The sequence below is a fragment of the Octodon degus genome, unplaced genomic scaffold (genome assembly GCF_000260255.1).
Source record: "Octodon degus isolate 3935 unplaced genomic scaffold, OctDeg1.0 scaffold00220, whole genome shotgun sequence".
In the NCBI taxonomy this organism is placed as follows: Eukaryota; Metazoa; Chordata; class Mammalia; order Rodentia; family Octodontidae; genus Octodon; species Octodon degus.
In genome coordinates this window covers 2,835,124-2,856,652 of record NW_004524796.1, presented here as the reverse complement: position 1 = coordinate 2,856,652, position 21,529 = coordinate 2,835,124, and the positions used below count along the sequence as shown (strand labels likewise).

At 38.1% G+C, this 21,529-nt stretch overlaps 1 protein-coding gene across 1 annotated transcript in view; it reads right to left on the bottom strand.

The window, feature by feature from the left end:
- Positions 1-21,529, bottom strand: part of Mrc1 (mannose receptor C-type 1) — a 107,542-nt gene that overhangs the window by 7,725 nt on the left and 78,288 nt on the right. The window contains exons 19-26 of the mRNA XM_023705431.1: positions 19,042-19,142; positions 17,953-18,098; positions 17,453-17,567; positions 14,443-14,609; positions 11,036-11,138; positions 6,886-7,118; positions 4,484-4,649; positions 3,427-3,576 (exon numbers count right to left, since the gene is read on the bottom strand). Of these exons, the coding sequence (XP_023561199.1) occupies positions 3,427-3,576; positions 4,484-4,649; positions 6,886-7,118; positions 11,036-11,138; positions 14,443-14,609; positions 17,453-17,567; positions 17,953-18,098; positions 19,042-19,142 (1,181 nt within the window). The remainder of the gene's footprint in view (positions 1-3,426; positions 3,577-4,483; positions 4,650-6,885; positions 7,119-11,035; positions 11,139-14,442; positions 14,610-17,452; positions 17,568-17,952; positions 18,099-19,041; positions 19,143-21,529) is intronic.

Here is a 21,529-nt window from a genome sequence, read left to right as displayed (position 1 = left end):
TTCATTTATTTATTTATTTATTTTTGGCGGAACCGGGGATTGAACTCAGGCCCTTGCATTTGCCAGGGAAGCACTTATTCCAGTGAGCCATCTCCCCAGCCCAAACATCTAAGGTTTTGTTTTGTTTTTTTTTCAGTACCAAGGATTGAACTCAGGACCCTGTGCTTGCCAGGCAGGTGCTTATTTTACTGAGCTATCTCCCCAGCCTCATCTTCTCCTTTTTAATTTCTTGTTTTGTTAACCAATTTTGCATGCTTAATCTGATACTCTACACAACTAATTTGAAGACAATATTATGCAATATAGCAACCATTGTTGAATTCCTATTCCTTTGTTTAGTGAAATTTTGTATCATTTCTAATGTTTTTTTTTCTTTATTACTATTTTTTATTCTCTTTAGAAAAGGAAAAAAGAAAAGAAAAAGAGCTCAACCTTGACAAAGTCCCTTAGCAAAATCTGGAAGACTTAGCAGCCCTAGACACATAAAGACATGTGTGTCTATCACATCTAGGAAAACTATATCTAAACACATTATCAACAAAGTTTTTAAAGATAAAGCCCCATAAAACCAACAACAATAAAATGATTGGTGATATACAGAGACTTAACACTAATTTCTAATTAGAAACCACAGAATATAGGAAGAAATGAGGGGAAATATTTTAAAAGCTGCAAAAAAACAACTGTTGACCAGCGATTTTCTACCTAGAAAAGCTAACCTCCAAAGATAAAGGAAAGTGCTAGGCAGATAGTGCACTAGCATAAACACCTACCCAGCAAATGCAAGGTCTTGAGTTCAATCCTAGTACCAGTGAGTAAATAAACAAGCACATAAACAAAGAAACAAAAAAATATCCTAGAACCTGTCAGGGGCTGGAGAAATAGAGCAGTGGCATAAGTGCCTGCCTGGCAAGTTCAAGGTCCTGAGTTCAATCCCCAATACCAAAAATAAATAAATAAATAAAATAAAAAATTAAATAAAGGAAAACAAAATATTCCTAAGTAAACAAAAGAAGTGAATTTGTTACTGCAAATACATACATACATACATACATACATACATACATAGTGTAAATAAATAGAAAAAGTAACATAAATGTAGAGAAATACCAGAAAAAGTAACATAAATGTAGAGAACAATATGAGTGTGTTTTTTCTTTGTAATTTTGCATCCTAGCTGACTTAAAACAACTGCATAAATCAATAATTGTCCATCTGTTTCAACAGGTATATAACATGTGAAGATTTTGGTATGACAATAAGAGTAGGGGGCAGAGAAAACAGAGCTATATAAAAGCAAAGCTTTTGTTCACAATTACAAGTAAATTTATATAAATCTAAACTAAATTGTTGCAAATTCAGATGCTAATTGTATTCCTCACTAAGAGACTGACTAGACTACACGTAGATGCTCCTTTATCTAATAATGTACTTATGATCCCCATAAAGGATCCTAAAATAAAAAAATCTCAAGATGAAGGATCATAAGTTGGGCAATATCTATATAGTAAAAGAAAGAAGATAATTAAAATAGTGCACTAAAAAAATCACCTACTAAATGTAAAAGAAAGCAGTTATGGAGGAATAAGGAAACCAAAATACATAAGACATGTAGAGGAAAAATGGCAAAATAAAATACACAGATATATTGACTTTTTCAGTAGTTACACTAAATTTAAATAGATTAAACACTAAATAATGAAGATCCATAGAATGTCCAAATTAATTAATAAAAATATTTAATTATATGTCATCTGTAAGTATATTTTCATTAAAAAGTAAAAACATACTTCATATCTAAAGAAACTATAATAAGTGAAAGTAATAGCCTGGACAAAGCTGGAGCAGCTATGCTAATATCAAACAAACATTATTTCTAGTGATAATGAAGACTTATTACAATGATAAAGTTTCAATTAAGAAAATTACATAGGCATAGTCATATATGTACCTGACAACAGAACTTCAAAATACACAGGCCAAAAATTAATAAAGCAGGCTTCATTTGATGCAGAGAATGTACACTGGTACAACCACTGTGAAAATTAGTGTAGAGATTCCTCAAAAACCTAAGACTAGGAGTCCCATTCGTCCCAGCTATGATATATATGTGCATCCATATTTATAGCTGCACAGTTTTTCTCTCTAGCTAAATCTTGGAAACAACCCAAATGACCATCATTTTTATCCAATGATGGATGGATAAAAAAGATGAAGTAGTTTTATACAATGGACTACTATTCAGCTATAAAGAAAGATAAATTCAAAGCTTTTATAGGTAAATGGATGCAACTAAGGGCCATGCTCATAAGCAAAATACATCAGGCACACATGTATAAACATCATAATGTCTCGCTAGTGTAAGAAGCTGAAAGAGTAAATGAAATCTGAAAGATGCAATGAAAGACAAAGTGACTGCTCAAAAGGAAAGAACAATGGGGATGAGGGAAAGATAAAGAAGGGAAAAGATTATACTTTACATATATATATCTATCTATATATAGATAGATATATATTATACATAATTGCACTACTAATTTCTGTTGGTTTCTAAAGTGAGAAGTTAAAGCTTAAAATATTTATTTTGACCACTTTTGCATGCTTATATCTGGTAATCTGAGCAGCTACTTTGAAGACAACAATGTGCAATACAACAACCATTGCTGAATTCCTATCATTTTGTTTTTAGAAATTCTGTGTCATTTCTAATGTTTTATCTAATATTTTTTATTCTCTTTAAAATAAAAAAAATTAAGGTTGAATTCTGAATGAACCTAAAGGAAATGAGAATATAACCCTTGAACTCCACTACTGGATGAAGAATTCTGAATTAGGAGTATAAAATCTACTTAAAATAATTCAGTAGGGCCGGGGAGATGGCTCAGTGAAATAAGCACTTGCCTGGCAAGCGCAAGGGCCTGAGTTCAATCCCCGGTTCCACAAAAAAAAAAAAAAAAAAAATCAGTAAAATATTTAACTAAGTGGCTGTAGAATTCTTCCTAAAATATTACCTTTAATTGAAATTGGTTATTTCAGATGGGAAATAATTCGTGTATGTCATGTATATTTGAGTTTTGCTTTTTTTCACAAAAATTAGATGCAAATATATTTTAATTACTGGCAAAATAAAATGGTGCTTGAGTGCTTGTAAAAGTTATAAGAAGAAAGTATAATATTTGAGATAACTGCAGATGAGAATCGTTAACAGGTTAGCATTTGGTGTAGAAAGAAAGATTTATTCAGCATATGATTGTTTCTTATGTGAATGCAGGTTGCAAAGTTAGAGACCATCCTATTACCAAAAATAAATCATTAAAAATAAACAAGTATTTTACATTCCTTGTATTTTACACATATAGTTATTAGCATCGTGGGACTCTGGAATAAATCACTGTAGGATTTTCTTTCAGGAAATGTGGCACATACTCATCCGAAGACATTCCAGAGACGCCTGGCCCCAGTTCCTGGTGAAGGAAGATTCAATGTAGTAGCAGTGACCGTGGAACGGGATCCACACAGTGGGCTCTGACTCTGGGCACCTGCCTGGCAGCTGTGGTGGTTCCGTGGCAGGGATCTCTGTGAAAAAGAGATATTTGAAATGAAGAAGAATTGGAAGTGTCAATGTGATATAGAATAGTATTTTCACATTACATCAACTAGCATTGTTTTTCAAAACCCTCCAATGTTTCGCATATGAATGTACTATTTTTTATTATGGGGATTTTATTTACTTTACCATTTTAAGTATATCTCATTAGTCTACACAATGAGATAGCAATCACAGTCAGAATGTAAAGCTGTACATCTACTAATACCTAGAAGGATGTTAATAGTTTTTAGAAGTTACCCCAAAATAATTTATAAAGGAGTTTCCTTTCAAACTACTATTTTCCTTTCTGAGACCCCAAGCCCTAAAACTTCTTCATAGCTAATTATGGTGCCTATGACATAACTAAATATTATAACTAGGATTTTTGGACTATGTCCATAATATCTGTTAGTTTCACAGAATTACATGCATACTGACACAATTCCATGAATACAAATGTGCTGTTTCTATTGAAAAGGAACAGAATTTATTGAGTAATGTGTTATAGATTCAGAAGACAACCTCATTACCAACATGCACAAATTTATAAAGAGAAAACAAATTCCAGAAATAAAGAAAAGTTACTATTTCCATTATTTTGACATCTGTCTGTCTATCTATCTATCCATCTTTCTATCTATCTATAAATCTATCTATGTATCTATCTATGTATCTATCTATGTATCTATCTATCTATCTATGTATCTATCTATCTATCTATCTATAAATCTATCTATGTACCTATCTATCTATCTATCTATCTATCTATATCTCCAAGTCAGTCAAAAGAATAGTCATCTAAGATCCATCACTATTTCATAATATTGACAGTGATATGCAGTAACTTATTCAGAAAATTTCAAATCCATCAACTGTTTTCGTGTATCCAATTACCATCTGATCTCTTGCAGAGAAAATAAAAGCTTTCATTGCAATGTGACGTCTTCCAGAAGCCGTTGACGTCCATATAAACACATGCGGACTTCAGCTTGGGCTCGTTCGCTGCCCAGTTATTGTACCTCATCCTCCACTTATCGACCCAAATGTAGTCACTGTTGGTCTGCAAGAATAAAAGGGACTATGAGCAGAGGGCTTCTGCGAGTTTAGAGAGCACCAGGAGAACCACGCTAAGAACCGAGGGTACATTTTAGGACTGCAGCTTTCATACTGAGTCTTAAACATCTGTGACTAAAAAGAACATTAAATCACTTGTACCAACTCAAACTTAGAGGAAAAAAGTCACCCCTTCTTAAAAATGGTTATTTCTTCGAGATCCCTACTAATATATCCTTGGGAGCAATTCTGAAAAAAATAAATAAATAAAAGACTAAGAAAACCTGTCTCTCACCCATGAAATTCTTTGTTTTCAAGTTTTTCAGGGCCAAGGAAAAGTTCGATTTCATAGCAAATAAAATATTTGTATTACTTAAGTTATAATAAGCACTGAGTAATTTTCACTGACTTGTGGACCCCTGCGAGAAAGATCGGTGTTCTCATTGCTCTACAAGAGAAATGGCGCCAGTGGCAGATGACTCAAGTAAGATGGTTTATCTGGACAGATAACACAAGAGCCCAGCCTCTTGAGTCCTAGTTATACATTCTCTCAATTATATAAAGCACGATGTGCTTTTTTTAAAAGGTTGTTTCATTCTATTTGCTTATTTAATTTCTATTAAGTCAAATTTATGATCACATACAAAGTAGTTGATAGCACTAATATTTATCAATAATAGTATTCTAACAATCTAAAATATATTTTTACAGATTATGCTTAAGAACAGGTACATATAGCATTAACCAGACATAACTAAATTTTAAAAAATTCAAATATTTTCTACTTTTTAACTGTATTATTTAATTTACCAAGACAATAACCAAGGGCCAGGGAGATAGCTAAGTAGAATAAGTGTTTGCCTGGCAAGCACAAGGGCCAGAGTTCAATCCCCAGTTCCACAAAAAAATTTTTAAAAAAAATTTTAAATGACAATAACCAAATAGCCAATGACTAAAATTAAAAGGGCGTGCTTAGCTTAAGTTAAAATTCTTTTTGTGTTCTCCCATGTTTAATGAAATAATCCCTGCATAATTGTGAAATGCAGACTACAGAAAAATAATAGTACTGTTGTAGTCATCCATATGGTATTATGGAAAACTATTTAATCTTTTTGACAAGAAGCAAAAGCCTATCTTAAATAATATAGGAGAAATGTGAACACATGCATAAGAAAATGGATAATCAAACAAATCAATTATCAAAAACAGTCAACAGAATAAATAAAAGGTCTTCCTTATGCTTATACCACAGAAGTCATTATAGAACTACTTACTTTTAAATATTCACTTTCATACGTAGGAAACACTAGTTGTATAACATGTAAGTCCCTATCTGCAGCAGGGCATTCGGGGCTCTAGAGAATCTGACAGCAATCTAGTTACCAACTTCGGCCCTTTCCAGTGCTTTTCTCTCTCAGTATTTTTTCCTTCTGCTGCACCATGCAGTTGACGCTACATCTGAAAAGGCTGACTTTCTCAGGGAAGCCCTGTCACATGTCCTCTCATCAGCCCATTGGTCCCTTTTCTCAGTAAAACTCTGTATCCACCTTTCTTTAAAACTTCTGGTATTGTCTCTGGGTTGCCTACTGAAATCTCTATTTCTGTAGCTTGTAAGCTTGCTAGTTCATTAGCTAGATAAAAACACCAAGGAAGGATAAATGGTTTTAAGAGAGATCATAAAAGGTTGGTTTTAGGAATCATTTGCCAACTCTATCACCAGGCAGTTCCGGGCCTCCTCCCTCCCTTCACAGCACGCTCAACCAACCTTCCTTTCTCTGTCATGGAATATAGGGAATGAAGGGCAATAAGGTATCTCTCACATATGGATGGAAGTTCCACAACTTCAGGACCTGTATCCATCTAGAAAAGTCTGTCACAAAAGTAAAAGTCTCCTCATCACCCAGTACCTATGCCTCCAATCTCCTTTCTTGATTCCCTTGCCCTAGTTGTGATCATGACATTGGGAAAAAAACAAAAAAAAAGCAAATCAGTGTTGCAGTTAGGCTCAGAATATAATTTCAATGTTCAAAGAGCAGCCATTCAACTCCTAGGTTGGTTTATGACATATATCACTAGCTTCCTAGACCCCTGAAGCCAATGGACCCTTGAAAAAGACTGGGTGTTCTTCATGTTGGTAGCATTCACATTGCTCAGCGGTTTCTTTCACATAACTGTTCAGCAGAATGAGCGGGAGAATCGTATTCCACCACGACATGCACAGCAAGCTGTTCCCATCATCTTACCAAGTTACTGTTCAGGCCGATCCACACAGGTACATTAAATGACTGCATTTTTAACCATAAAAATGCATTAGTATAGGGATCCAGAATGCTAGCAATAAGGGAAGTGTATTCCTTGCAATATTTCTCTGCTTCATACCATGATAACTTATGTTTCATGAGTGAATAGCTGCTTTCACCATATTTAATAAAGCCATTTGCTGGAATTGTTGTTGGAGAATTAGTCAAGGAAAGATCTGGAAAGAATAGATTGTTTCCATTAGTATTACCAATAATAAAATAACCAGAATAGCAAAAATCCAAATATCAAGTGTTAAAAATGATTTTCATGAACCACGTTATATTTTAAAAACTATGTGTTAGTCAGCATGCCTGACTGCATAATTTTTAATCGGTACTTAGGATAAGGTAGCTATTTGATGAAGATTCTAATCTAAAATATAATTTTTGCAAATTCATTGTTATATAGTAACTGGATAAAAGAAATCTCACAGTTTAATCCTAAAAACTGAAGACTACTTGTTATCTTTTTTAAGGAATCTTTATTCTTTTATCTTTGCCAACTTTCAAGGGCAAGAACACCTTTCCTCTCCATTTGTTTCACTCTATTCATAACTGCACTCCACAGGTCTGTTTCGTTCCCCTGTACATAGTGCCCTTACAAGGCACTGGTATAGGCTAGAATGAAATCACACACACACACACACACACACACACACACACACACACAGAGGCCCTTGGTCCATTTAACCTTGATCTCAGGCTCATTTAATCGATGACCGCCTATGTTCACCTAAGTCTCCTATCGATGGTCCAAACTGGTCCAGGTGCTGGTGCCTCGCTAAGTCACAGCCACTTCGGCTCTCTGTCTTCCCTCCTGAGCATCCCGGCATGCACTCCTAATCACTGCGTTACATCCGTGCCTCAATCTACTTTATTTAGTCAAGTCCAAGGCCAGAGCTTGTTTCTGTGTGCCTTGGCCGGTGCCCTAGAGAAGGGACGAGTGATCGGCCAGTGGACTACATCTGGCCTACTGTCAGCTTGTATACGTGAGTTGCCAATGGCTTTTAAATGGTGGTGGTGGGGGGGGATAATAATGCTTCCTGACACTGTAAATGTTATATGAAATTCAAATTTCTGTCCATAAATGAAGTTTTAAGGAGCACAGCTACATGCATTTGCTTACAGACCCTTTATGACTATGATCAAGACGGCGCTGAATGACACCCACAGATGTTGTGTGCCCCCATAACCTGAAACACTTATCATGGGGCTCTTTTACAGAAAAGTTGCCATGAGCCTAGAGTTCGAAATGTCCTTCTTTGCTTACCAGTTTCTACCTTGTCCAAGTCTCTGTCCTGTTCCAGTTTATACTAATGTTTGCCTTGTTCTAATGCTACAGAAGAGCTTAACTTTCTTTGGTTGTGCCTGGTAGGCAGTAATTTGGTTTGAGAGTCTTCCTCCTGCTGTTGCTGCCATCTTGTGGTGGCCAGAGATCATTAACCCAAGAGGCTGCGACAGGACCTGCCTTACTGAATTCCTGTTTGTGAAGGTCTGTGCTTATCTTTATGCCATCAGAAAACTTGGGGACCATTAAAAGTGACAAATTAGGCTTCAAGTAAAGTTAAAAAAAAAAAGAAAGAAAAAGCAAAACTGTTTCACAGAAGGCCGTACAGGACTAGGAAGCTTAGCTCTACCAATTTTGCTTATTCATACAAGCCTTCATAGAAAATAAGTAGAAGGAAAAAAAAAAAAAAAAAAAAAAAAAGGAAATGCCAAGAGGTTGTTTCTAGGCAGTTGTATCATAGGAAACTGTTTTCTTTTCTTTCTGATTTTATGATATTACCCAGATTCTTAGAAAAAATATATTCTATGTATTATTTAAAATACTGTTTCCTGATGGGGGTGGTGGTGCAAGCCCACAACCCCAGAGGAGGGTTGCAAATTTGAGTCCCATCTGGGCAACCTGGTGATTCAGGAAGACCCTGTCTGAAAATTAAAACAAGACAAGACAAAACAAAGCAAAAATGTTAAAAAGGCCTTGGGATACAGCTCTGTCCAAAAGTTCTAGGTTCAATCTCCAGAACCACAAAATGAGCAATGTCTCTACCATATATAATATACATGTTTTAACATTATCTCTATATTTTTTGAAAAGTGCAGAAAACCAAAATGAAGGAACTAAAGTCACCCTTCATCCCCCTACTTGAACACATTGCTATTTGGATGCACTTAAAGGGCAACTGAGTAACTCTGGGCTCCCTTTGGTAGCACATATACTGAAAGGGAACTGGGGCCAAGGGACAGCTCAGTGGCATAAGCACTTGCCTGGCAAGCACAAGGTTCTGAGTTCAGTCCCTGGTGCTGCAAAATAAATAAATAGGAATTGACAGTGGGGTATTTTTGATAATTTATAGTTTCTAAAACTTTATATATACTGCCTTTTTTCACTTTAAAAATGTGACTCTTTCCTTATGTCATTAAAATATTTCCAGTATTATTTAGCATCCTCAAAGATTATATCATATACGTTTAGAAGAAAAAGAATTTTTTAAGTAAGCATGTATGTCACCACATTCCTGGAGCCATCCTTCCCTCCCTGCCCCATATAACATGGCATTACTGGGAGCTCAGGAGTCAGTGCGCAGGGCCACCGTACCCTCTCCCTAGCTCAGATGCCCAAAATCTCTGGTTGCTCAAGTCTTTTCTATGAAACAGCACTGAACCTAATCTAAATATTATACAGTAGATACATCTATTAAAACCATGGCACCCTACCTACTAATACGTATAAGTTTTAATGTTTTTATGTATCAGCTAAAAAATTTAATAAAAATTTAACATTGAGTAAAAATGGGACAGTTCTTGTGTATAACCTACAAGCATCCTCCTGTATATTTTAAATCATCTCTAGATTACTTTAAGACCTACCACAATGTAAATGACATATAAATAGTAATTACACTGTCTTTATTTGGGGGGGGCGGTGCCAGGGATTGAACTCAGGACCCTGTGCTTGCCAGGCAAGTGCTTATTCTACCAAGCTATCTCCGTGGGCCCTACACTGTCTTGATTACAGAACGGTGACAAAAGTAGTCTATATATATTTAGTACAAATACAGATGCAGGAGTTTTTTCCTAAGTATTTTCAATCTGTAGCTGGTTGAACCCAGGGAGCTAGAGCAGGCAATACAGAGAGCATACTGCATGAAGAGAGAGCGGCAAGGCTGGACAGCATCTGGGTGAGGGAGGTGAGTTGTGCTTTTCAAACTCCAAAAGAGATCTTCAGCAATTTGCAGTTACTGACATGGGTTCACCTCAGGCCCCTGACTCTCCGGAAAGTGTTGAGAACTCCATTAGATCAGAGAGGGCAAGTGCCTTCTCATCCTCTCGTCCTCTGAGAACTACATTCAGGGAATGCCTCAGCCACTCTCTACCCACAGCTCTAATCCTTCTTTTTAAATATCCAGCGCTTTTGTGTAGCTGGACATCACTGTTCTACTTGGACTTGAAACTCAGACTATGGAACTATAACACTGATCCACAGTAAATATCCCTGTTCTGTTTTATTTTATTTAACCACATTCAAGATTTCTAAGATGTAAAAAGGAACTCAAGTCAGATGTCCATACTGTTGAAGACACAGAATATAAGACAAGCCAGGCAGAGTAACACAGGCCTGAAGTCCCAGCACTCGAGAGACTGAGGCAGGATAATCTCTGTGAGCTTGAAGCCAGCCTGAGCCACACAGTGGGAACTCATCTCAACCCTCCTCTCAAAAAAAAAAAAAAAAAAAAAAAAAAAAAAAAAAAAAAAAACAGAACAAACAACGAGGCATATAGGCAACTCCATGCCAATGGTTCTCAAATTATATGAGCTGAAGCATGGTTATCCTGTTAACACTTAAGTAGGAAAATGTTTCAAATTTCTAACAAAATTAAGTAAATGTTTTAATTGCAAGTTAAATGCAATCCCAACTCAAATTTCTGCAGTACTATGCAGAAGACTCATGAATAAAGTTTAAGAAATATTACTCCTTTTGGCAGTCCGAGGCTCACATGGATTAAAATGAGAATCAAGGAAACGGCCCTCATTTAAAGTCACGTTGAAACCACTTCGTCCAGCCAGGCAGAGCTCGGGTGGTGGGACTTACCTGGCAGAGTCTGGCATATGTAGCCTTTCTTGTTTTCACAGATGTCGTCCATCCACTTCCCAGCATCCCTTGATTTCCCTCCCATAATAACGACACAGTCCGTCTGGGCATTTGTGGATAAAGAAAGACAAACATGAGCTGACTATTATTACTATTAATTCCAGAAAAAGCAAAACTCTTCAGTGTTCCTAACTCTGCAATCTGTCATCCTCGTGCCTTGTGGGTATTCAGCGCAGTTGCCTGCTGCCCACCTGAGCCTGTTCTGCCCACAGATCCATGCATTTCACTCTTGCATCTGAGCAGAAGAAATCTGAGAACCTCTGCTATCAGAAATGTTGCTAAGTGCTCCTAAAACTTAGGAACCAAAGACTCTAGGAGAACACAATTACTCCATCTCTAACTTCATTTATAACACAATTACTACCATTTCAGAGATAACTGTTACAATAGCTAGAAAGTTTTGTAACTTATTTTGGAGGAGATTATACAAGGGATGGAAAAATATTGTACTGTATTCAGCTGTGAATATTTGTATTTCCATGTTTCCGTAAGATAATTTAACAGCCAAAAGTGAACCCAAAAAAGTGACATAAAACCCAGTGTACCAGGGCTTTCATCCATGATTAGATAAAAATTATGATCATTTGTTGGGCTTTTCTAGCTCATCAGTTGTAATAATCATAGCCTATGCTCATAATGTCTGACATGGATCTAAGTGCTGCCCATGTATTAATTCAGTTGAGTTCACATCCATCCCATAACCTAGGTGTCAGGCCTATGTCCATTTTCTGCATGAAGGAAATGAAGCACAGGGAGACAAGGAAGCTCTCAAGGCCACCCAGGCAGTTCAGTGAACACAGCATCAAGCTGCAGGTCCTCATTCTCCAAGCCTACATGCAGGTGCCCTAATTACATCACTTCATGATGGGGATGGCAAGGTGCCCTGGGGACTCCGGAGGACTCCCAGGAAGGGGTCCTAATTGATAAAGGCCCACAAAGGAAAGGGAAAGAGACTATTATCTTGCAGGAATGTGATTCCTCCAGCCTTCATAGCCTATCCTAATGAAGAGAGTGGGGCCAGTGTGCAAAGAGTGCAGAAAGAAAAGATGGAAAGAACCTGTATTCTGGATGCTGGCGAGCCATGTACTGCAAGCTATGAATGATATGGCATATACCTTTCATATTTTGACATTAGTTTTAAAGTACAATATATTTATTGGGAGAAAAAGCTTGTGTTTAGGAGAGAGAGAGGAGAGCCAAGTGGATGGTCCCTAACATTTCTGGAAGATGGCTCAGTAGAATAAGTACTTTCCTGGCAAGCGCAAGGGTCTGAGTTCAATCACCGGTTCCAGAAAAAAAAAAATCTAAAATAAGAGGTTCATATCATAATCAGTAGCATGACAGAATATAATTGGTAGATTCTTTTTTAGGGGCACATGCCAAGGTAGTGAGTTTTTCCATCAATGGCATCTTAACTGTGGTGAAATATTGACATTTTAGCTGGACGTTTTGTCATGAAGCTAGTAAACATTCCCTGCTGTTCAAACCGGCTGAATTGTGCTTTTTTTGTACCTATGGCTTCATCAGTCTCTACCTGCTCGTCCTTCCACAAAGCCGAACTACAGCAGCCACTTAAGCACAGAGAGATGGAGCTAGCAGCCTCTGGGCTCTGACGGAACTCTACAGGACGCGGGCTTCCCATCATTGAAATTTTACCTGTACGTTCCGCCTTCCATTTCCTCCTCCCTTTGAGGCTACTCTGGGTCTATTTCTTTCTGTGAGTCCATAAAATACACTTTGACAAATTTAAAAGAACAGTAATCTTGTAATAACAAAGTGTACACTGATGAATTTGATTTATATTAAGTAATTCATTTCTCACCCATTTCTCTTTAAGCAAACCCTGTCACTCCACTTTAACTTCAGTAAACTTTTAGCCCTAATTTATGCAAAGAGGATCAAAAAATTTCTTCATAGAAAAACATTTGCCCATCATCAAAATATATCCACCCTGCATATAGGTATCAAGCTGTCATAATAATTGATTCTGATCAGATCATTTTTGTATTTAAGCCTATTTTTTCTTCTACCTGATAAAATGAAAACTCTCCCAAAGAGTACCTCTATATATCTGTAAATTCCACTATCAAAGCTTACTTCTATGTTGTATGTTACCTGTTACTGTCATTGTTTCTGATTTTTATTCTTGCTTTTGTCTTTTACTTTTCAAAATGAAATAATAAAATTAAATTTAATTTTTAAAAAAGCTCCCTTAGTTCTACTTCTTTTATACAGGAAACCCTCTCCTGTCGTGTTCAAAGCCCTTTATTCCTACTCAAACATACCTTATACTCTCCTGCTGAAGACTCCGCTAGCTTGGTTCATCGAGCACAACCTTCCTCACCACTTGCCTATTTCCTCTGATGATTATGTTTTAAGTTTCTCTTGAGTAGTACTGGAAGTCGATTCTTTTTTATATTCCACCTCTATCGTGTCATGCACTGACAGGGTCTTGCACAAAGAGCCCCAGAGATGACATCAGCTGGTTAAATGACTGCACACCACAATGAGTCCCCTCTCTAATTAGTACTTTCTGGTTGCTCCCATTTTATATACTTCCATGTCTTTGCTGCCTCTTTCCTCAGATAAGGAGAATTTTTATGACCATGTTTTGTACTCTGGGTGACTATCTTAGACATAACAATGTGTAATGTAGTAACTACTGTTAATCTTTTATTATTTTGCTATAAAATTTTGTTTTATTTTTTCCAAAGAATAAAAAAGAGACTTACATCCCGATTTATGCATAAGCTTTCTAAAGATAAAAACAAAACCTTGCCTTGTTCCCAGGATTTTCACAATCCTCAGTAGGATGTTAGACACCACAAGGTGACTGTTCAATCACTTAAGTACAAAAGTAGTAAAATAAAGACCATCCCTTAGGCTAATGTACAAAACACTTAGCACAGTCTGTGGCACATAACAGGCCCACTATAAATATGATCTTCTTATGCTAATGATGATGTGGATGGCAACTGTACGAGGTGTGGCACGACACAGCAGTAGCTGGCTGACCTGCAATCCTGCAACAGCTACAGTGGATAAGGGGCAGTCAGTTCAAAAACATTGATAACCCTGGGTTCGTGGGTTTTTCTTGATTACTAATCAGGCTTAGTAGGGAGCTGGGTCTTGCTACTGCTTACTATCCCCAGCCCCCCAAAACAAAGCACTCAACAAAATGTACAGCCCTTCTCTCAAAGTTGGCTTCATATAACACAGGTCAACCTGCAAGAAAAAGTCACACCGAAGAATACACTGATACATTAGTCATAAGGGATCACTCAAAAATCAGATGACCCCATGCAAGCTAGTAGTGTATAGAGAGGCAATTTGAAAGTGATATTTACATCTTCATAAGAAAGGCTGCTTCTTCTTCCACCAGGGAAACCCTTCCCCCAGTTTGTATACCGAACTCCTCGCCCATCTGTCCAGAGGAACTTGTGTTCTGAATTGACATCGTTCAGCCCAATCCAGACATTAGAGGTGGAATCCTTCATATGGGAGTTAAGAAACGCTAGAAGAAAATTTCACAAAATGGGTTTAAATTAGGGGGTTCATATTCAACATAGAGAAGATATTATAAAATGTATTAACTTCAAAATACTGAGTACGGGATGTAGGCTTTTATCATTAAAGGACCTTACCATGAAAACATTGTCGCATCATGATAGCTATTCAGCTTTGGACATGGAAGTTTCCTACAATGGAAGTTTAGGTTTTATCTAGGACACTACAGATGGGGGTACAAGCTGCACCCTGCTCAAGGGGTACCAGGACAGGGGGAGGGAGAGAAAGGAGGTCGAAGTCCATCTGGTGCCCTCTGTGATATGCACCCCAAACTAGCCATGCCTGCCTACAAGTCTGCAGAAAGAAGCACATTTTCCTATTGCATAAAAGCTTACCCTATGACTTAGCAGCTGTCCTCATTCTGTAAATCAAATAATCTGATTATAATAATTAGGGAAGAGAGGCCTCTCTTAACACAGCAAAGTTGTGAAAATCAAAACAAGAGGCACCAGGCTCTCAAATGATTACTATCTCAGATTCCCAATCTAAAAGAGCTGCCCAAGTGGGATTCCTCCTGGGCTGGCAACACTGAGGATCAGCGAGCATCTGTGGATGTGGCTGGACCTAGGCGCCGTCCTGACGCTAAGGCGATCTCCCCACAGGGTGAAGGGCTCCAGAGAAATTTAGAGTATATAGAATACAGCCTTTTGCTGTTTTTAAAATTTAATTCAATTTATTTTTTAACCAATTCTATTGCAAATGATGATGGTGGCAAATATTCAGAGGCTATGAAAGGCTTAGCTCCACTCAGCTTACACTCCTTTCTCTTAGCTCATCCCTGTGGTGTCTCCAGGGTTCAGCTTCTAGCAACTGTGCCCAAGCCACACGCTCCAAGGTGCCTCAGCACCTGCTCAGTGGAACAGCAGTTTCCAAATCTGTATGCTTCAAGCAAGGAATGTCAATAGCATGAAATGCATTTGGGGCTACTTATGGGAGATGCAAATTAGATAAAGCTGTTTTTCCATAAGCAATTCCACAGAGCAATCATGGCTAATACTTATTCTTTTGGGGGGAGATTAGAGGTAGCAAACACCTCATTTAATGATTAACTTTTTTAAATTAAACACGAGAAACAAAACAATAACAAAAAGATATTTTGCCCAAAATTTTTCAGAGAAATCAGGTCAGGGGTAGATATTTACTTTGTCCTTAAATAAAATGGTAACTTATGCCTTATCCTTAACTGAAAATAAAATGTGGGGAAGCTTTACCTGCCAATAGCCAGCACTGACTTTTTTATTTTACTGCCAACAGCCACAATAAGAATTCAGCAACGTGTGCATGTGGTGCCAGGAATAATGTTATTTTATCTGAAAATTGTTTCCTTCTGCACATCTGTACTACTCAGGTTCTAATTTTCTTCTACCAGGAATCAGCACTTTGTGGTTAAGAGAGGAAATCAATGACTGTGTTTCTCTGCTGGGTAGCTAAGCCCCAGAAATGTGGCAGCCAACCAGAGAAATGTGAACATTACACTTCTGCCTTGTGTGCTGTGGTTGACCCTTTTCTTTCAGTGTGTGGCAAGTTGTTGAACCTGTCAAAGGTTCTCAGTGAAAACTTGGTTGGTTTGTCATACAAAGCATCCTAGACATGGCAGCAGTTATAAACAGTGAGGAGAGCGTTCAGAAAATGGTTAGTCTCTTTCTTATTCTTTTTGGCATCTATCATTTTGGGTTCTGAGTACAGGATTTTGGAGGTCAGAGCATCTTGGAACAAAAGAGAATATGCAGTTTATATTTCTTCTACAGTGTTCTCATGAATTTATACACACGATGGCCATCTGATGAGCACCTTTTCTACACCACGCACCAGCCACCCACAGCTCTCCAGTGCCCACCTGCACACCTCTTGCTCAAGCATTTTCACAATTCCTTCCTTACCTCCCTCACCAAGCAGCTCACTGATCACTTTCAGCTATTGGGATGACCCCTCACATTGAACCTAAACCTATTATTTCTCTGTAACTGCCTTTCAGCAGGCTTCCTTCTGGGACCACACATGAACGTCTTCCCCAAGTTCACCTCCTCTCTTTGCCAAACTATTTAAGAGGAGGGTCTTTCACCTGTAATTTACTTGTAGTGTTTTCCTCATCCCTCATCAGTTCACTCTGAATGACTTGCAGCTAGCCACAAATGCAAACTTAAGGACAAATTTAACATAATATCTACTTCCCCAAACATGGCCCCAAGAGACTGCAGAAGTTGTTTGTGCCCTTCTTTTGACAATAAATACTTCGAATTTTCACAACCTGCTATGTGAACATGGGAGGTTTTTCTCATTAGTGTTCTTCATAGGTCTGGCTTATCCTTATGTTTTATTAAAAATATTCTTCTAAATTTGATTATTTATCTGTTTTATTGTATCACCAATTGTATGACCAGGTGACTAAAAATAAATAAATATGAATTCAGAAATTTTTCATTTCTTTCTCACCACTACTCTTCTTTGATTTGCTGGAAATAACCAAATGGGAGCTGGTTAGACTTAGAGTTAATCCCCACGCCCACCTGTTGGGGGCAAATTTCCTGACTCAGGTCTCTACAAACACCATTTCCTCTGTCAGGAAACAGGGTAACATTTCCTGCTTTGTAGAGTTGCAAAGAAAATGGTAAAGAATTCTACAGTCAGAGCCCAGCAAATCGTGTCTATGATTCGGCAAAATCTTTTTTAGTAAGTGATAGTTTTTTATTTACCCTAAAAAAGCGCTCAGAGTGGGCAAAGTCCTACCGTTTCATGGGCAAGCATACACATTTCAGTTCATCACTGCTTGGCGGGCGGACGCCCACGTACCTTGCTCCTTCTCACTGAGTATGGAGACCAGGTTCCCTTTAAATCCTATGCAGGCTTTTCGCGCCTCTTGCCAACTTTTTAGCTCTTCTTCAACAAATCCAAAGATTTTGTAACACTGAGATGGAATTAGAAAGCAGGGGTTAACTAAAACTGAGAAAGCTGACTTTAAATAAGTTGAAATTATTCCAGATGCTTGTAAGTACATATGAATTTTCTCATGACCAAATAACAACCTTAGAAATGAAGTTAGCTTTATGACTCACAGACTTTCTCTGCTAAGTTTTGTTCTCTCTCAAGATAAAGATTACAACTACTTGGATAATATCGCAAATACTCTTTTAATCTCCAGTGAAAGTTTATCATTGGAATCTCCATTTACTCTTTCCAAAAAGTCCCTAAAATGTTGAGGTGGTCAGCAGTTAACTTTGACCTGAAAGAATTGCTGTTACACTCCACACTGGTCAATGCCAAAACTAGGACTACTTCTCCTGGTCCAGTACCTTGTTGTTGTAAAACTTCCAACCATCCTTACAGCCACCTGGGCTTGCGGGTGTGACAGGTGCTACTTGGGTGGTATTAATGCTGCTGTTGTGCCGCTGGCAAATGAAGGGATTTGGGTAACCACAGTTGATGTCATTCCACAACCCTGGCAAAGAGCAAAAGAGTTAAATCTCGCTTATATGACTGTGCTTAAAAACTCTGTAAACTATGCATTTGGATTGAATAAGGATACTCCCATAAGTTCAGAATAAAGTCAAACTTTATTTTTTGCACAAGTGACTAGATAAATCCATACTATTTCTTTTTCTTTCTTTCTTTCTTTTTTCTTTTTTCTTTTTTTTTAGGGAAGGGTCTACAGGGTGTTCAGGGTCTCACTACTAGATCAGACTCGTAGTGATCTGCCTGTTCACAGCCTCCCAAGAGCTGGGATTACAGGCATGTGCCGCCACATCCAGTCTCAATTACCATCTCAGCATGCCAGCAAGGCACATGCTATTTCTTCTAAACTGATAATAGTTTAACTCTACAGAGAGATTTCTATGAACTAAGCATGTGTTTTCTCTTTTGAAAAATTATCTAGTTAGTACTGGAGAGTAAGAATAATATAGTATCTAAGCACTCTGCTTAGTGTTAGGTGTATTATCCCATTTAATCTACTCAACTACAGATCAGTTACATCATTATTCAATTTTATAGCCTAATAAGAAACTGGAGAGAGAGAGATAAAAGTGATGATAAAGATATTCTAGATATTTTTCTCAAGCACATGAAAAAGTGTTTTATAACTTGGGAAAAGCTAAGAATACTACATCTTTTATTCAGTTAATGGTAAGCACCTTTAAAAAGTGACCAGGGAGCCTGGGAGATAGCTCAGCTGGCTGGTAAACACAAGGTCCTAAGTGTGATCCCTGATATTCCTCCAAAGGAAAAAAAATGAGAGAGAGCAAGAGAGAGAAACTGAACAGCTATGCTGCTAAAATTAGAATTAACGCCTTATAAATGCACAACTTACTACTTTTTGTCTAGCGCTTTAGGAAATGAAACATCACATCACAAAGCACATTCAAGAAGAGTTATGTGTTATTTACCTGAATCTGTATACAAAGTTACACAATTTTCATCCTCATTTGCAAAATTGGGTTCACCTGGGGCCCAAGACACATAATCCACTTTGCTTCCATCCATCCAACTGGAAAAGAAAAGGCAAGAATTTTACAACATTCCAGTCATTAAAAAGAATTGGCTGCAACCTAAACATGGGAAACAAAGTCAAGATGGTGAACACACAGGACACTAAGCACACAGAAGAGGGAGCCTAGAGTGACTGACAGGCAAACCTCAAATGCCTGTCCCCTGGGTGCATCCTGGGGCTTTGCACTTCCAAGTAACAACTCAGACACCCTTGGGTCCAGCTTACAAATAACTCCAAATCACACTGAGTCTTGAAAGATGTGACTTGTCTTTGTTTTCAGATACCATCAGCCATCAGCCACTGTCAGAGAGAGATGAATAACGGCTACTGTCGGCTTTCTGTTTGCTCCCTGGAAGGAACTGCCTTTAGTCCTGAAGTAGAAGAAATGGAGATCCCAGTGGCTCTGGAAGTGGACTGGAAGCCAAAATCCTCCCATGGTCCTCTTAGGTATGGTCCCCACATGACCAAACCACCACAGAGAGGCAGAGAATACAGGGTTTCTCAATGGGCCTGTTCTCCAACTCCTGTGTTGATTCTGGTTTGTTCTAAGGTAGGCGGGCCAATGCTCACTGTCGTAAGTTATAGAAATTCAAAGACTGGGAGAGCTGAAAGGAAAAGCGATCATCAAATTTGACTCTCTCATTTTAGAAAGGATAAAACAGCTTCCTATCCAAAGGAAAATCAAATGTTCCTATTCTTTAGAAATAAGGAGCTTGAATTAGGTCTCCATTGCTCAAAGATGGCCATAAAAGTCCCATGGAATGTATGTGGCTAAGATACTATGCATGAGATACAAGGGGCTCTCTGCTCCTCGCATTCAGGACAACATCTGCCTTAATAAATGAGGACAGAAACCTCAAAAATGTACTATCATCTTTCCTTGCTGTTTCTGGCCCCCATTTTTAACAGAAACCAAAATAATCACTCTTTTGAACAAAAGCATACTTGACACCAGTGCTGTCGAGCACTGAGTGAGGCAACAGGAAAGGGCACTTTGGTTCGAGTACTGATGCTCATCTAAACCAGATCATCTTTTTCACTTTCTATTTTATTTATTTATTTATTTATTTATTTATTTATTTATTTATTTGGTACAGGGTCTCACTAACCAGGTCAGACTCGCAGTGATCCCCGTCTCAGCCTCTCCAGCACTGGTATTCCAGTCATGTGCCACCATGCCCTGTCTCAGTGGGGTTCCGGGCCCTGAACAGCATGCTGCACCAGGGATTGAACTGTGCTTCTTGCACTTGCCAAGTAGACTCTTAGAGTGCCAAGCTATCTCCCCAGCCCCAGATCATAATTTTTAAAATAAATTCAAGATGCTTATCTCTCTAATACATCTTCTTTAACAATTTACTGATAAGCAAGGATATCCTAAAACAAAGACAGGTGATGTTTTGCAAAACCCAATATTGAATTGTTTAAGAATTAGTAACCTTGCTGGTCTCTTTTTTAGTATCTTCCTGAGAGAATTAAAAGCATCGTACCACAGCAATATACACACACCCACGTTTATGGTGGCACCATTCGGGTTAGCTAAGTCTTGGCAACAGATGCCCATCATACCCAAATGCCCATCAACCGATGAATAAAGAAGATGTGGAGTTTTTTATATACTGGAGTAGTACTCTATCATAAAGAAGGACAAGTGCAGACACCCTCTCCACGCTTCCTCATCCAACTCTGCGGCTGACCAGCATAATCCAATCTTGAATATGTATGGATTATACATGTATACATCTATAAACAGATATGTACTTTCACATACATAAAAAAGGACAAACGAGCCATTTCTAGCTACAGGGATGCACCTTGAGACCAAGATACACGTGTATAGTACTTCTTTGTTTCTCAGATGTGAGAAACTGAAAGCTGTAAATAAGGATCAAAATGTATGACAGAGATCGTGAGTAGGAAAATGTTCAAATGTGTTATGGTTTGTGTCTAGGTGTCCCCCCAAAGCCTCCTGTAGTCTTGGGGTGGCCTCTGGAGTTTGTGATTGATTACTGTGGGTGTGGATGCTGCATCTGCCCTGGGGCAGGTAATTTGCATTTTAATGTAAGGAGGGAAGAGAAGTTAGCTGCTTGAGCTGCTGCTACTCCCTTTGCACTCTTGCTCTTTGCTGCCACCATGAAAGCTGCCCTCTGCCTTGTGCCGCTCTACCTTGGAGCCAGCTGAGTATGGACTGAAACTATTTGTGCCAGCAATGAGAGAAGAGTAACTAAGATAAAATGAGAAGGGGAACTAGAGAGAGGGGGATGGGGAAAGAAAGGAGGGCAAAGAAAAAATATGGAAAAGAAGGAAAAATAGAAAGCTTTTGTAAATAAGGAGTAGAAGAGGGGTTGAAGGGATTGTAGGGGAATAGGAGAAAAAAAAAAAAAAAA